At 44.0% G+C, this 14,269-nt stretch overlaps 1 protein-coding gene across 8 annotated transcripts in view; it reads right to left on the bottom strand.

Moving 5' to 3' along the window:
* Positions 1–14,269, bottom strand: part of MTOR (mechanistic target of rapamycin kinase) — a 103,845-nt gene that overhangs the window by 70,197 nt on the left and 19,379 nt on the right. For 6 of the 8 annotated variants that reach the window (XR_006276353.1, XR_006276351.1, XR_006276352.1 and 3 more), the window contains 10 exons: positions 14,012–14,053; positions 12,915–13,001; positions 12,146–12,313; positions 11,771–11,883; positions 11,180–11,342; positions 10,751–10,843; positions 9,792–9,938; positions 8,363–8,505; positions 5,489–5,651; positions 5,238–5,383 (listed from right to left, as the gene is read on the bottom strand). Coding sequence is in view for 5 of the 8 variants with exons in the window: in XM_043499984.1 (XP_043355919.1) it covers positions 5,238–5,383; positions 5,489–5,651; positions 8,363–8,505; positions 9,792–9,938; positions 10,751–10,843; positions 11,180–11,342; positions 11,771–11,883; positions 12,146–12,313; positions 12,915–13,001; positions 14,012–14,053 (1,265 nt within the window). In the remaining 3 variants the exon portion in view is untranslated. The remainder of the gene's footprint in view (positions 1–5,237; positions 5,384–5,488; positions 5,652–8,362; positions 8,506–9,791; positions 9,939–10,750; positions 10,844–11,179; positions 11,343–11,770; positions 11,884–12,145; positions 12,314–12,914; positions 13,002–14,011; positions 14,054–14,269) is intronic. The other 2 variants (XM_038377038.2, XM_043499985.1) reach the window with 1 other exon arrangement.

Below are 14,269 nucleotides of genomic sequence, written 5' to 3'. Positions count from 1 at the left end.
GTATAGCATGCTGCATGGAAGAAAATATCTGTAAGGTAAACAAAGGTGAAAGCATAAATCTAAAAGCAAGCATCTTCAGAGAGTTTAAAAATCCACCGTATAAAGACCAAAGCAACTTGTTCAAGAGGCTGTGCCCTTCCTCACGCCACAGAGAACTTCATACATTGATGGGGGGGGAGCATATACCAATTCAAAGGGAAACATTTCTCCTAGTCCAAGCCAATGTGGAATTCTAACATACAGGACTCAAAGCTACAGATTCCTTGCTATCCTTTATCATTCTGATGACAGTAGCACTCACAATGTGCTATATATTGCTCGCCCATATAGGAAAACAGTAAGTTCCTTTAAATGAATAATTGTTTAATAGCGTATTGCAGACTTGTACCCTTCTGTCCTACTGAAAGCCCTACAACAATCCATTGCCCTCATTTCCCCACCCTTGAGTGATCTCCTGAAGGCAGATTTAACAGAGTTCAGTAAGAAACCTGCTCATGCTTGTGTCCTTGTCTCTGATTCTCTCCAGAGAATAAAAGAGCTCGGCTTCTTGTTTCAGACAATGACCCGAACACGGTTGCAAAGACAGATGCTGCTCTGCACGAGTGCTGGAGCCTTTAAAAGCAAGACTCCAGTTGTGCAGCCTCAGCACAAAGAATAGGAAGCCAGTGAATAAAATTAGTTATGGATTTCAGTGAGGCAGGCAAGGAGGGAGGGACCTAGCATTCATTGATTAACAAAGAGTTATATATCCCCAGGGAAAGATCCTTTCACAGGAATGTCCACATCTCAAATTGAAATGACTGTTTGGCTGGCTGGGAACAGTATACTTGACAAGTTCAGTAATTTGAATCTCTCAACAGCTGAATCAAGCTCTACACAAGCTAGGAAGGAAAAATATGGAAGCTAATAGAGAGCAGGACGGGATGCTAAGTTGTGACTCACATCATGGCCATTCTCTGGGAAGTAACTTACAGCAGAACACATGGCCAGGTGTACACAGCAGGTAGGGAGGCTGGAAGACTCGCTGTCCCACTACTTCACAGTTGGGAACAGAAGGCTGGTGCAAATGGTTTTGCATTATGCTCTTATTCTACTTTGCCTTCCATTTTGCAGCAAGGCACAAAACCTTCAGTTTGCAGCTAGAGCCCCAAGAGTTGTTGAATAGCTCTGCCCACCCCAATCTGCCACAACAGCATTTTCCACCTGGAAGGCGAGAGCCAGGATGTTCACCCCAAAGCTGCACCTCCAAGCGTGGTCCAACTCTGGTTATTTCTTCACCAAAAGAGCCTTGATTCCTGAAATGTTTAGGAAGTCTTCACCCTCCCACTCCCAAAGAAGCACTCAGGGCACTGGACAGACAGTTCAAATATAATGAACACCTAGAACAGACATATTAGAAGGCCAAGCAAAGTCAAATTAACAACAAACAAGGAGAGGGGTCTGAATGCAGGAGCAGGCACCGATCACGCTAACATCTCTAAGAGTGGAGAGGGATAAACTGAGTGGACATGCAAGGGGAACTCTGCTGCTTCAGGAATGGTTCTGAAAGGCAAAACCTTTGGGGTTTTTATGTGACCTCCTCTTGGATGTGCCATGATCACCACTGCAGAGCAAGATGGCCACAACACCTGCAAACGGGGTGTTGCAATGGCATCGACTAATTTGCATTTGAAAGAATTTGCACCAGCTTTTCACCTATTCCTCTTTTCCCTTACACCTCTACCAGAGCCTGATAGAGACAACTCCAGAGCATTCACCACTATAGTACAGCTATTTCTTCCATACTCATCACAAAGGGCCTGCCATTGGCACCTCACTAAATCCTGCTCAAGAGCCATAAATCCCTAGGTGTTTTATAACCCGCAACGGTTATAGTGCCTTTGAGCCTGAATCCTCCCAAAGTACTTCACAAGCTAGAGTCAAACAGCGCTGCAGAAACACAGCCATCTGTGGAAGGTGACACCAACCAGTGGACAGCACATGGCACAGCAATTTTCTGGGAGGTGAGGACAGATAGATTTTGGCCTCCAAGTTATACTTCTTACAACCAGTGCCATGGGACTTTTAATATTCCTGCAGTGCAGACAAGAGGTCTGCTTGCAAGATCTTGTCTAAGAGACTCTCCCTTTGCCTGACCCACATTAACTTATCCCCCTCACAAGGTAGATGGACCAAGTTAACCCATCCAGGATCTGCAGCTGTGATTTCAAGGAGTTTCGATTTCAAGCAAGATAGGTCGATCCCTGATCCAGCCTCTTTGGTTATAGAGCCAGGACACATGTTACAGCAGGCATGGTGGTACACAGGGGGGAGAAGTGGTGCTTATTTGGGGAATTCCAGACATCTCCCCTCTGTATTTATCTAGGGCCCTGCAACTTCAGTTTCAATCTTAAAAAAAAAAAAGAAGCCACGTTTAATCATGTCAGGACTTTCAGACAGCTCTGGAGGGTGTGCCCTGAGAGCGAACAACACTTCATCTGGCCTCTCTGTACCCAATCCTCCGGAGTCGGCCTTTAGAGTCCTAATGGAGAGAGATGTGCCCGTGCTGTGAGAATGGAAATCACAGACCGTCAAGGCTGCCCATTGCCGGGCCTTCCTGCTGCAGCAATAAAAGCTGCAGCCTCTCTGGTTTTGTCACTAGCATTTTAGACGTTTCATTTCTGACAGTTTTCAAGCTGATAATTTGTTGCCAGCTGGCAACAACCAAACTTCAGCCAGTACAAAGCTGGAACCAGAAGGGAGAGGGCCAAAAGGTTGCACCCCACCCCAATTCCAGCACATAAAGCAAGCCAGGTAGTTATAAATTAGACAACCGATCCTAGGCATAATGGCTAAAATCTACTGAAAAATAAGTCAATCATGAGACACTAATAGGACCTTGGGGAATAAAAGCATTTGACAATATTCCTGGAAATTATTGCTGTCTGGGCGGATATGAAATGAGAAAAATCAGGGAGGCGCTTTCTAGAGCTGTGCATTCTCAAGACAACACTTCAAAGGTAGCCTGGCCCTGCCAAGCTAATACAGTTTAGCCAGAGCTCTCATGAAATTTTACTAGCCTAGACACAAAATCTTTTCTACCACCCTTGTGATGTGATATTTTATTTGCCCATCCAAAAAATAGAAGTTATTTGTGCTGGACAAGCAGAATTTTGAAAAGCTGAGCCAAGCCCAGCTCTGAACCTTTCCAGGCAGTGAACAGAAATGCAGCCCTGCACAGCTGCGCACACCCCCTGGGGCTGCAGCCTGAAACTGCCCTTTGCAGCCAAAGAGTCAAATGCCTCTAATATTTTTGCTCAATATAATCTAATTCCCCAGTTCAAATCCAACCCAAGTCAGCTATAAACAAAAGCTCCTGGTTCCCAGTCCTCTGCTCACCATGAGAGTACGCATCTCTTTAATAGGCCATCTGTGTTGGCCTCACATTTGGTTAACTTTACTGCAGCATTTCCTAAATGTAGGACACAAAGTACCACAGGAAGGTCAAGTACTACAGCAGAGTAAAGGTGACTGATAAATGCCCTTTTCATTGGCTGCCTCTAAAACAGCAGAACAAATGTCATAAACAATGGCTTTTTAAAGTAATGCAGCCATGGCAGATTTTTCCCCCCACTAATGAACACGTGCTCTGGAAAATTCCTCACCAACCAACAGTTTAAACAGTACCTCTAATTATTCAAGCTTAAGAGTACAGAAGAAAAATTCACCAGGGTATGGGTGTTACATGTTGTTACAACAGCAGCTTTGGGGGAGATATGAGCAAAAACAGCAAGTCTGTAGAAAACTTTGGCAAGATCTGTGGAATTTATATTGTACTTGACCTCAGGCATTTCAACAGCAGATGATATTTTAAGATGCAAGGAGGGTCAATTACAAAGATATTTATTAGCTTGTTATACTGAAATATCTTTTGCTGCTACAACCAGGCCAAGTTATACAGAAAATGTGCTCATCCCAAACACAATACTACTGGAGTCCATGCAATTCATTAATGAGTATGACCATTTACTTTCCTCCTAATCTTTCAAATTTAATTTCAAAAACATGAGCAAAGGTATCATGTCCTAATATAAAGAATATTCCATTAACTGTTTGCAAATATAGCAACATTATTTATGTGGAGCCTTTCTTTCAAGTGAATGGGAGGTTTGGGTAAAGCAGGTACATCTAGTCTAGAGAGAAACTTTTGCATCCTGGCATTTTGATGCTTCCACCGGGATGATGCTGCTGTGGCATGTTCCCCCAGTGTGACCCTTACATCATCACAAAACAACAGGATGTCACACATGGACTCCACAAGCTAGGCTTGCAGGGCATGATCCTGTAAAACCAAAGGTGCAGCAACACTACTTCAGCCACACTGCAAAATGCAATGCTTGGTTATTCCAGTAGGACAATCAAAAATGAAATTGTTAATGTTGGCATTTAAGTATCAATAGTAAGAGCACAAAAGGTACCACCCATTGTGATGGCTGGATGAACTGGTGGGAATTCAGACTTTTCTGTGGCGTATTTCACTTTGGCTGGCTGCAAACTTGCACAACAGCACTTGATTTCATGATCAAAACTCTTCAGAATCAGAAGGGTTGAAAATCCCTTGTTGTGGGGGAGGTGGAATGTGGGAGACGCACCATAATTCCTGCCTTTTCCTTAAACCCAGTAATTCCTGCCATCTCACTGATAAACACCAATTTAGCACAATTTGAAATACTCAACTGCAACAATAGATACTAATAAAGGCCAAGTTCATTTCCCAAAAGCTTTCTGCTCAGCTGCTGAGCTTCAGGTTCACTGACTGTGTTTCCTTTAAGGTGCAGAAACACTTTTCATCTAAGTTTCAGCCACTACCTGGGGACTCACACCTAACCAGGGAACATCAGAGGACTCCGACTGATCTGCTTCCGTAACTGTGTCCTGCAAAACTTCAGCAGGTTACAGCTCATTGAGAGAGGGAAATAAGCAACTCCAGGATGCTGGCTCACACCAGAATTTTTACTGCACAGAAAGAGAAATGAACTCAACAGGTGTGAGTGTGCACAGTCTGCAAGCTACAAATGCCCCCTTGAAAGTGAACAATCTGTGAATCTACAAATCGGACCCCATGGCTGACACTCTGGATCACCAAAGGGCTCTTTTTGCTGCCTGAGAGTAGAGTGGGTCTACTGTAAATGACAACAGCGGGCAGGGGAAGTTTGGTGGAAGTCAGGCACAACCAGAACTGATGAGAGTCATGCTACCTGATGAGAGATTCCAGAATAGCTGGTGTGGGGCCCTTCTGAAACTCCAGCTCTTTGTAGTGCAGGGCCTTAGCATAGGCACGGCATTTGGCAGCTCTTTCCCCCAACAGGACAATTCCATTATCATCTCTTAATGGCAATGGACCCTGGAGAGGAACAGGTCAGAATCAGAAATCAAGTGGGTGTGCAGGAGAGGAGGACAGCATGTAAGGATAACCACCCCCGCCTCACAACAAGGGGCTCTCTTTTACCTTGTCACTGTGCTCCATGAATTCTGCCAGGTTCAGCAGGGTCTGAGTCACCTCTGCAATATCCTGAGAAGTGAGGGCCAACTCAATGCTTCGGATCAGCTCATCCTGTTGGTCTTCATTCAGCTCAGACCAGCAGGAAACGAAGGCAGCATTGAAGAGATCTCTGAGGATGGAGGAAAAACAGGATTAGAGATAGGAATTAACCATTCACTGTAAAACCAACTTCTGTTCTCCTGCTGTGGGCTGAGCTCCTGTGTTCAGCTACGCGGAAGCCAACATGATGACAAAACTGAGGTCCTGGCCACTTGTGGTCACTGAAGATGCCCTGGCTTTTTTTAAGTAAGAGATTTTAACCCTGCCAAATTCCAAACACAGATAACTGCACTATGCCTCTTTCGATTCCCTTTGAAGTTTGACAGATATGGAATTCTTCACTGCCCTTCCTAAGTCATTGTGTAGTACTGCCATGCACTAAATATCTACTCTGTTCCACCCCAGATGTAATGACATTTCAGTAGTACACTCAGTGATTTCCATACTGTATATAGGCTGAGCGATCTGTCTGTAATGCACCTTCAGAACCATGTGGGTGAGAGATACTGTACAAATATAAGATCATTTTGGGATTTCAGTCTAACTAATACTTAGAACACAGCTTTTGAGTTCAAATCCCAGCTCTGACAGTTTCTTTCCATGGCCTTGGACAAGTCACCTCTTCCTCAGTCTCCCTTCACAGGAGGGAAGTTAGGATGCTCATATGTGCTCTGGAGATATATTTGGAGACAATTATTATTATTATGAGTGGACCAGAATATTTTAAGTAATTTTACTTTTTGTCTTTAGATGAGGAGTGAAAGTGAGGGTGGAGTCCTTTCTAGTCCAGCAGATTGACCCTCAGGTCATGGCCCAACAAGAGGTTTTACAAACCCTTTGCACCATCCTAAGATAGAGTTCTACATAAAACTGGCTCTCTAATATGAGGCTTGCTGCCTCAGCATTCTGCCTGCTGCTGAAACTATTTCAGAGATTCTGTAGAGAATCAAAGCATTTCTTGGATCATTATGAAGCTTAACAGCTAGAAGAATCTTGCTGAGGTACTAGAAATCAGAAACCAGACTCAAAAGAGAGCAGATGATTAAAGCACTGACAAATTCAACCTCAGCCCTCTTTCTGTAGTTGATTCTAAGTGCGGTTATGTGGGGACACACTACAAGAACATATTAAACCTTAAATAAAAAACTAAAATGCATAACTGGGGAGGCTCTTGCTTTCGCTCTCTTAGTACCCTTCCCACAATTAGCTGCTTTATTCATTTTTAATGCAGAGAAAATAGGATATAAAATGAATATAAATAAGTTTATCTTGAAATTCCTGGTATCATCTATATTAAATATTACCTTACATTTACACAGTGTCTTTCAGCACAAAGGTTTCCAACCTGCTTTATGAACCACATGTAGAAAAGTCATTGCAGTTATCCCTGGGGGTGGAAGACAGTACCTGGCAGCCAGCTACTACGCAGCCTGCTGCACAACAGTGAGGAGTGGGAGTTTTTTGGCTAAGCAGAGAGATTCCTGATCCTTGAAAAAGCGTGACAGGATGTTTGACACAGAACCTCTGCTTTGAAGATCTAACTCAAAAGGCTCACACAAGTTGAAGAGAACTTAGTTTATCTACCTGAGTGGGACAAAGGGCTGAATGATTGCAGCCAGGATTAAAACATGTGGTTGCAAGGAGTCTTGTTATTCCAAACACTATGCTTAGACCCCAGAACCACAAGAGATCTTAACGGCTTAAGCACTGGCTTTGAAACACTTTATTTTCCTTCTGTGCAGAGTCCTGCAATTCATGCTGGTATGCACAGGAATGAGAAATTCTTGTGTTTATTTCTTCAGCACAAAATACCCAACAAGATTAAATTTAAAAAATAAAATCTTTTAAAGCAATATGATGATAGTGGACTGGAATAGCAGGGGTGTGTCTATCCTTTCTGCTGTGAATACTGTATCTGGGCTCCAGCCTGAACTAGTGAGGCAGGGAGAATGTCCCTTAGTATTTTTACTGGACATGTATTGACATCACAAAGTTATCCCATAGGCTGTGGTCACTACAGAATAGAACTGGGGCATAGCAGGGGTTGCTGCAGGGAGGATTAAGTGCATGGGCAGAGCTCTGTGTGCACATGGGACCGGGGGGAAGATGGGGGCACTCTGGGAGTGGGGCTAGAATAGCAGGGAAATACTAAAGGACAGACCTGAGATGCATTTGCAGAGCTGTAAAGGACACTTGCACAATATTTGCCCACACAGTAAGCCCCAAACTTTTGTCATGCTATCAGCCTTTCCATTACATGCGTGCTACAATTCACTTCTATCAAAAAAGCAAAACTAGAAACGAGTGGCTCTCTTGTGACAACAGTATCAGGTTCCTGCCCAATGAAGTGACAATTATGTGCCACAGGGAAGAGACGAACAGACGGCTGCTCACAAAAACTAAGTCGCCCTAGACCTACTGGTTACAATGATATTAAATCACAGCAGTTTATTCCATCTTATCTGAGATGCAGGGCTCTACAAACTATTTTCTACCTTCCTGTTTTTCCAGCTTCACTTTTATTTTCCTTCTATTATTTGGGAAAGACCAGAAGACAGAATCATATTGAAAATTCTCCTCCCACTCAACATCGCACCTCGAGGAGCTGCCTGTCAGGAACGCCAACCATTTTATTCCCCTTCCCCCTTCCCCAAGCAATAGGCAATTCTATGTAAAATTCAGCCGCTTTTATGTGAGTTTCCATTTCCCTACCGTTTATTTGGCTTGTGCCTGCTGCTGCAAGCACATTAAGGAGAGGTAGGAAATACAGAATGACTGTACCTGGCCATAGGGTTATAGGCCTGAGCCAAGGCCCAGCAAGAGCGCAGGGATGGTGACGAGGAATCTTTCAGTAACTCCAAACTCAATCGCCGCAGCCATTCCAACCAGTCATCTTTGGAGACTCTTCTTGCTGCTCCCCAGGCCTGAAACACAAAGCAAGACAGCTCAGCTGCTGAGTGTAGTGCCAGGACGTGAGCTCAAAGTAGAGGATGAGAGGCTTCAGCAAAAGAGGTTTCTACTCCATAGCTCTACATCTCATCTGGTACGATCTGTTCTTCCATTCCCTGCTGGGGTTCTCCTTCCACAGGGCCATTTGCAACAATCCAACCTCATTTCTAAGCAACCCACCCAAAGCATGTTCCCATCGCTCATGATAAATGTTTAACAAGCAAGACCTGCAGCCTCTCTCTCTCCTTTGCAAAACACACCCAATGTCACATGTCAATGTGAAGCATCAGCTTTGAAATACCTACTAGCGTGTGTCTAGAATTAGAACAGCAGGGTCAACTCAGCCCCTCATCCTGATGAGGAGAGGGAGTGCCACAAATACACCCTTTTGAATCTAGCCTCATGGTCAAATACTGCTCATGTGACCAATCATAATTGTGCTATTGCCCTCCTAAGAGCAGATGGAGAACACCCAGTGCAAACACCCAGAAGTTGGCCAAAGTGCTCCAATGCCTCCTGTTGGGAAGAGGTGCCAAGGATAAGCACTACATTTAGTGGAATGGTAGCCATGAACTTGTCGTAAGTAAAACCCCGTTCCTTCATTGCACTTACTGCTTAAAGCAAAGGGCTACATATCAAAGTAATTATTGTCATTCTTGGCCAATACTTTCCTGCTATTTCCCTCTGAGTCAGTCACTATTTGTCTGTGGTCTAAATAGTCTCACACGTACAAATACCTAGACATGCATCCATGCACAGAACTGTAAAGCACCATAGGGAGTTCATTTGAACAAGACTAACTAACATGGAACAGAGAGCACTTTACACAGCTGCCTTTAACAATGAGCTATTCCGGAGGACAGTGAGGGTAGAAAAAAACATTGCAATGGAGCTGAAGTAGTTAAATCCAGAAGTAAGTGATAGACCATTCCAAGGCTCACTCCTTAGAATCAAGGAGTCTTGTGAACACTTCAGAGACAGGGAAAGATCCCTTAGTATTACTACAAGGCCCCTTTCAATCCAGCATCTGAACTGCTTGCAAGACATCCTCTAAAACCAAGAGAGAACCTCAAAGTTGCTTATAAGCTTAGAATTCTAAAGAAAGCCCCCTGACACCAGACAAGTCTACTCTTGTGGCTGACAGCTGGCAATGGAAGAGAGCCCTGAAAATGTTCAGATGCTCCAGACATAACTCTTTGATCAAGGAACCGACAGCCCACCACCTTCTGCAGCAAGCTACTGCGGTAAATCCATAACTTACCTTCTGCAGGTTGATGGTGCTGACGTGTAATTTCTTCATAGGTCCTGTTTCCACAGGGCCACTGGTCAGCGTCTCTCCCTGGCTGCTTCTCAGCATTCGGTGCTGATAAATCAGGGGATCCTCCTCTTCGTCAGCAAGGGTGTAGCCCTGCAATCAATGGCTCAGAATGAAGGCCAGGCGTGCCACTATTAAGACCTCCTTTAATGTGCACAGCCCTTCCCTCTCCATCTCTCCCCTCCCACTTTCTGCTCAAGGCTACCAGTCTGTGTGAAAGGAAACTCAAGAAGTTCCCAACTGTTAAGCTCGATTTGGGATAGGGGGATGATCTTTCAGAACAACATATTACATCTTTGGCATCTGTGAGCTCAGGTCATCCCAATCCCATAAGCACTAGCTGCCAAGAAATCTTGGCTCCCAACACTCGAGGATGGAGAAGCTAAACTCAGTCATATCATTGTGAAATAATACACCACAAACCAGCCTCTTTTCCCACTGACTTCCAGTTGTCTCAGTGACAGCTGCAGAAAGACATTGTGCTAGTGACAGCAGAGGACATAATAATGGAATTATGTTGAGAAATATGGAGCAGTTCTTGACTTATGAACCATGGGACCTACTGTAGTAAACTGGGAGCAGGAGAATCCTTCCTTGGTCCTAGGGTGGAAATGGTGAAGAAGATATACGAGAGAGAAGGAAAGACATCAACTACTATTGTAGATCCCTCCTAGACATTTCAGAGACTTTTCTACGGGGAGGCTAAGTTTTACAAGGCAGATAAGTTTTCCAGTTTCAGTCTCAAAATACCCAACTTATTATGTCTGCTGTACAGAACATGGAAACAGTTACTCTGCATGCAACAGCGAGAAGCCTACACGTGTCGTCTGCTGCAGTAGCTTCAGTACAGAACCTACCTGAATCCAACTCTACACACATGCCTGCATTCATACAAGCCAGCTCACCTTCACAATCCTACAGATGAGAACATCATATCGCTGGTGGTTTATTCGATGGCGCACCAGGACCTTGTTCACCATTGGGATAAAAATCTGGTACTATATGGGAGAAGGAGTCAAAAGCCAGTTAGTCAATCTCACCAAGACAAAAATATACCCACTGATTCCATCTTCAATTCATTGACCAGCTAGAAGCAGAATCTGAAAGAGCTTGATTTGAAAAACACACGCTACCAAAAGCCATTGGTGGGGCGGGAAGGGGAGACACTGTAAGGGCAAGCCCACTGCAATACACAATTGTTGACTGGAAAGACTGCAAAACTGGGCATTGTCTCTCTAAAATCCAGGCTGACTACATGTTAAACACTCCCATTTTAAAGCCATGAAAGAAATTCCCTCCTCTCTGGAACCTGTCACACTTAAGAAGGAAATTACCTTCTTCCCTAGCTGGAAGACCAGAGAGGACAATGTATCCATGGCAGTTGGCCGTAGCTCAGGGCTTAGATCTAGGGTCCGCACGATGGGGTGAATAATCCGTGAAGCATAATCAGTGAAATCCAGGGATTCTGTCAGGCGGTCCACAGTCTCCAAAGCAGCTCTGAAACCAGAGCAGAAAGAGGGGAGGACTGTTTCATTGATGGGACAGGATAGGAGGAGAAGGCTGATTATAAAGATACAAGTGATCTATAAACATATGTCTTAGCCATCAGCAACAATAGAAATAGACATGGCAGTTTAGTGGGCTTTTGGTGACAACACTTGCAAGACTGCTTGAATATGGCAATGACTAAGACAATGGCAGGTGAAAGCTAGGATTTATTAGTGCATCTGAGAAACACAGAGCACTAGCACTGAGGCACTCAACTAAATAAAGTAACAAGTACTACGTGCATCTGATTATTGAAAACCTAGCCTGTAGAGGGACTAATCAGCAATCTGTGCCATGTAGGACCAGAGCAGCTACTGAGGAACACAGATGAATGGAGGCAGAGTGGAGGAGAGAGGACAGAGTTGGCAGATACTTACTTGCGAGCCACCAGTGGGACATCTGGGGCATCAAACAGCTTTACAATGGGAGGTAGTAACAAATGCAGGTAGTCATCCAAGTTAGCTCCAAACAGCTGGATCGCATTCAACAGCTGGAGAGAAAGATGATCCAATACCACCCAGCTTAATAAAGTCATGAAACAGCAATGTTTTAAAGTAAGCCTATCTCCAGTTAGAAGCTGCTCTGGCACAGGGCGTTCACCTGAGCACTGACTGAACCACTTTATCCCATGCTATTACTGCAGTAGGGCCATTCCACCCTCTTGCTTCAGTATAGCCAGACTGTGGGTCCATGGGACTATGCTCCTGGACAGGCAGTACCCAACATGTCACCTCACCGGTTGGATTGCTCACCTTGACAGAGACGTTGCGTCCTGGGCTACTGTCATGCATGAAGACCCGTAACATGTGAGGAATGAGCTGAGGCAGATAGAGCTTGAACTCGCCCCCAAGAGCCACCACAATTTGCTCAATAAGTAGGATAATTGTGCTTTGTATAGAATTGTTCATGACCCAGAAGTCCTGGAGGAGAAAGATAAAAAAGGTTCTCTATAGCTGAGCTGCATGCAGTATGGGACCAGGAGACAGCATAAGGCTAATGCTAGATACAGTGAAATTTGCAGAGAGAACTTCTCCTCCATTAGGCAATCCCCTGATTTAAGCAACTTAATAAAAAACAAAAACACCCAAGCCACCTATTTAACACTGCTTATTACACCAGCTTTAGGGCAACAGGCGAAACATTGGTTACAATCACAATGCTCCAGCTTCCATCCCATGCTGTTCAGCAGTAGCTGGCAAAGCCCAGGCTCAATCCTACCAAAGAAGAGGATGGCACATACCCTCCACTGGAGTACCATCTCTGAGGCTGGATTAGAAGAAGAAACTATTATTGTACTATTAAGTGAGATTTTATTAATCAATATTTTTCTCCCATCATTAATAATTTCCCTGCCTTACACAGCTGCAGAGATTCGTTAATCTCCCCTGATCTCTCTTTCTGGGGGGATAGGTACATTGTGACTGTGATATTCCCTCAAGAATGACCCCACCTGCTCAGTAAAGGAAAGCAGAATTAACCACCTTCCAGGATACTGGGGTTCAGGCTAAGGGTTGTACTCACTCTCATAAGGGTGACAATTTCATCCATATAGGGTCGAATATGGCTCCTCACAAAAGACACCAACATTCCTAGCTGCTGGAATAGGAACTGAAAGGAAGAGACAGGTAAGCGCTCAATGCTGCTATCCAAATGCCCATGCAAACCAGGGCAAATCTGATTTCAAAGGCTAATTGCAAGCACCTTTAAAAACTAAACAACATGCACAGCTATGAATGCTGGAAGTCTGGGGCCAAATTCTCTCTCTCAGCCTCAACCCAGAGTTGGTATTTTTATCCACTGCTGTGAGTATTTAAAACTTTGGATATGCATGCACCAAAGGGATTCTATGCATGCAAATTGATTAGGTGTTTAAAACAACAGACTTGCAAGTCTGAACCCAGAGTCTGAAATATCACATCACTTTATAAATTCAGATCTGGAGGCTGCTTCTGAAAATGTAGCCCCGATCTCTTGCCCCTGACTACTGGCCAAACTTGCCCAGATTTTAAGATACTTTGTTCTATATTCTCTCCCTCTCCCCATCAAGGCATATTGGTGGAATATTTCAGGACAGATTGCAGTACTTGCCAGGTTAACAGTTCATTAGAAAGATGGCTAATTGAATCCTGGGAGTATTGTGACCTAGACCATTCTACTGTACATTTGCTGTGTCTGGTTCATGATTAACTTTGATCAAGCAAAACAAAATCATGTGCAACTATCTACTGTAGTGATTTTACTGTTGAGTTTGGTGTGAAATAACATAATTTGGGTGAGCACCCCTGGTCCACAAATGCTTATTTAAAACCAAAACAAAAAAAACAACAACATTTGTATCATTTTCTATTAAATTTCACAATGTAAAACTTGTGGCATAGATTGTAATTGGTGTTCATAGCAAATACAGGCCAATGTGCTCCAAATCATAAGTGGAGCTCAGAAGAATAGATTATGGGGTTTAATGAAAATCAGGTAAGTGGACAAGGGATAAAAACCAGCCTCTTTGTCTACGGTAACACATACATGTTTACTGAAAAATAACTCAGAGGTCTTGAAGAGTTGCAAGAGGATGTTTACATACAGTGCAGGGAATTGCCTTGTTTGTGCTTTGTACCCACCTCAGCTCTTCTCCCCAGTACACTTTCACCATCTTCTTTTACCTGAAAATTTTTAAAGAGAGTGTGCAAAACTGCAGAGCTTTCAAGCAAGTTAGGTCAGTCATGTCTAGGCACTTGGCAACCCCAGAGCGCTCGGGTTTTTCATTCCAATCGGAGCAGTAATTCAGTCTGGTAGAGGACTGCCAGTGGTGACTGTGTTCTGTAGCAGGAATGGGAGTAATTCTGTTGCTCCCATCCCACATGTAAAACACAGTTCCA

Source organism: Dermochelys coriacea, chromosome 18 (genome assembly GCF_009764565.3).
Source record: "Dermochelys coriacea isolate rDerCor1 chromosome 18, rDerCor1.pri.v4, whole genome shotgun sequence".
Lineage (NCBI taxonomy): Eukaryota > Metazoa > Chordata > Testudines > Dermochelyidae > Dermochelys > Dermochelys coriacea.
This window is presented reverse-complemented; position numbering and strand designations above follow the sequence as displayed.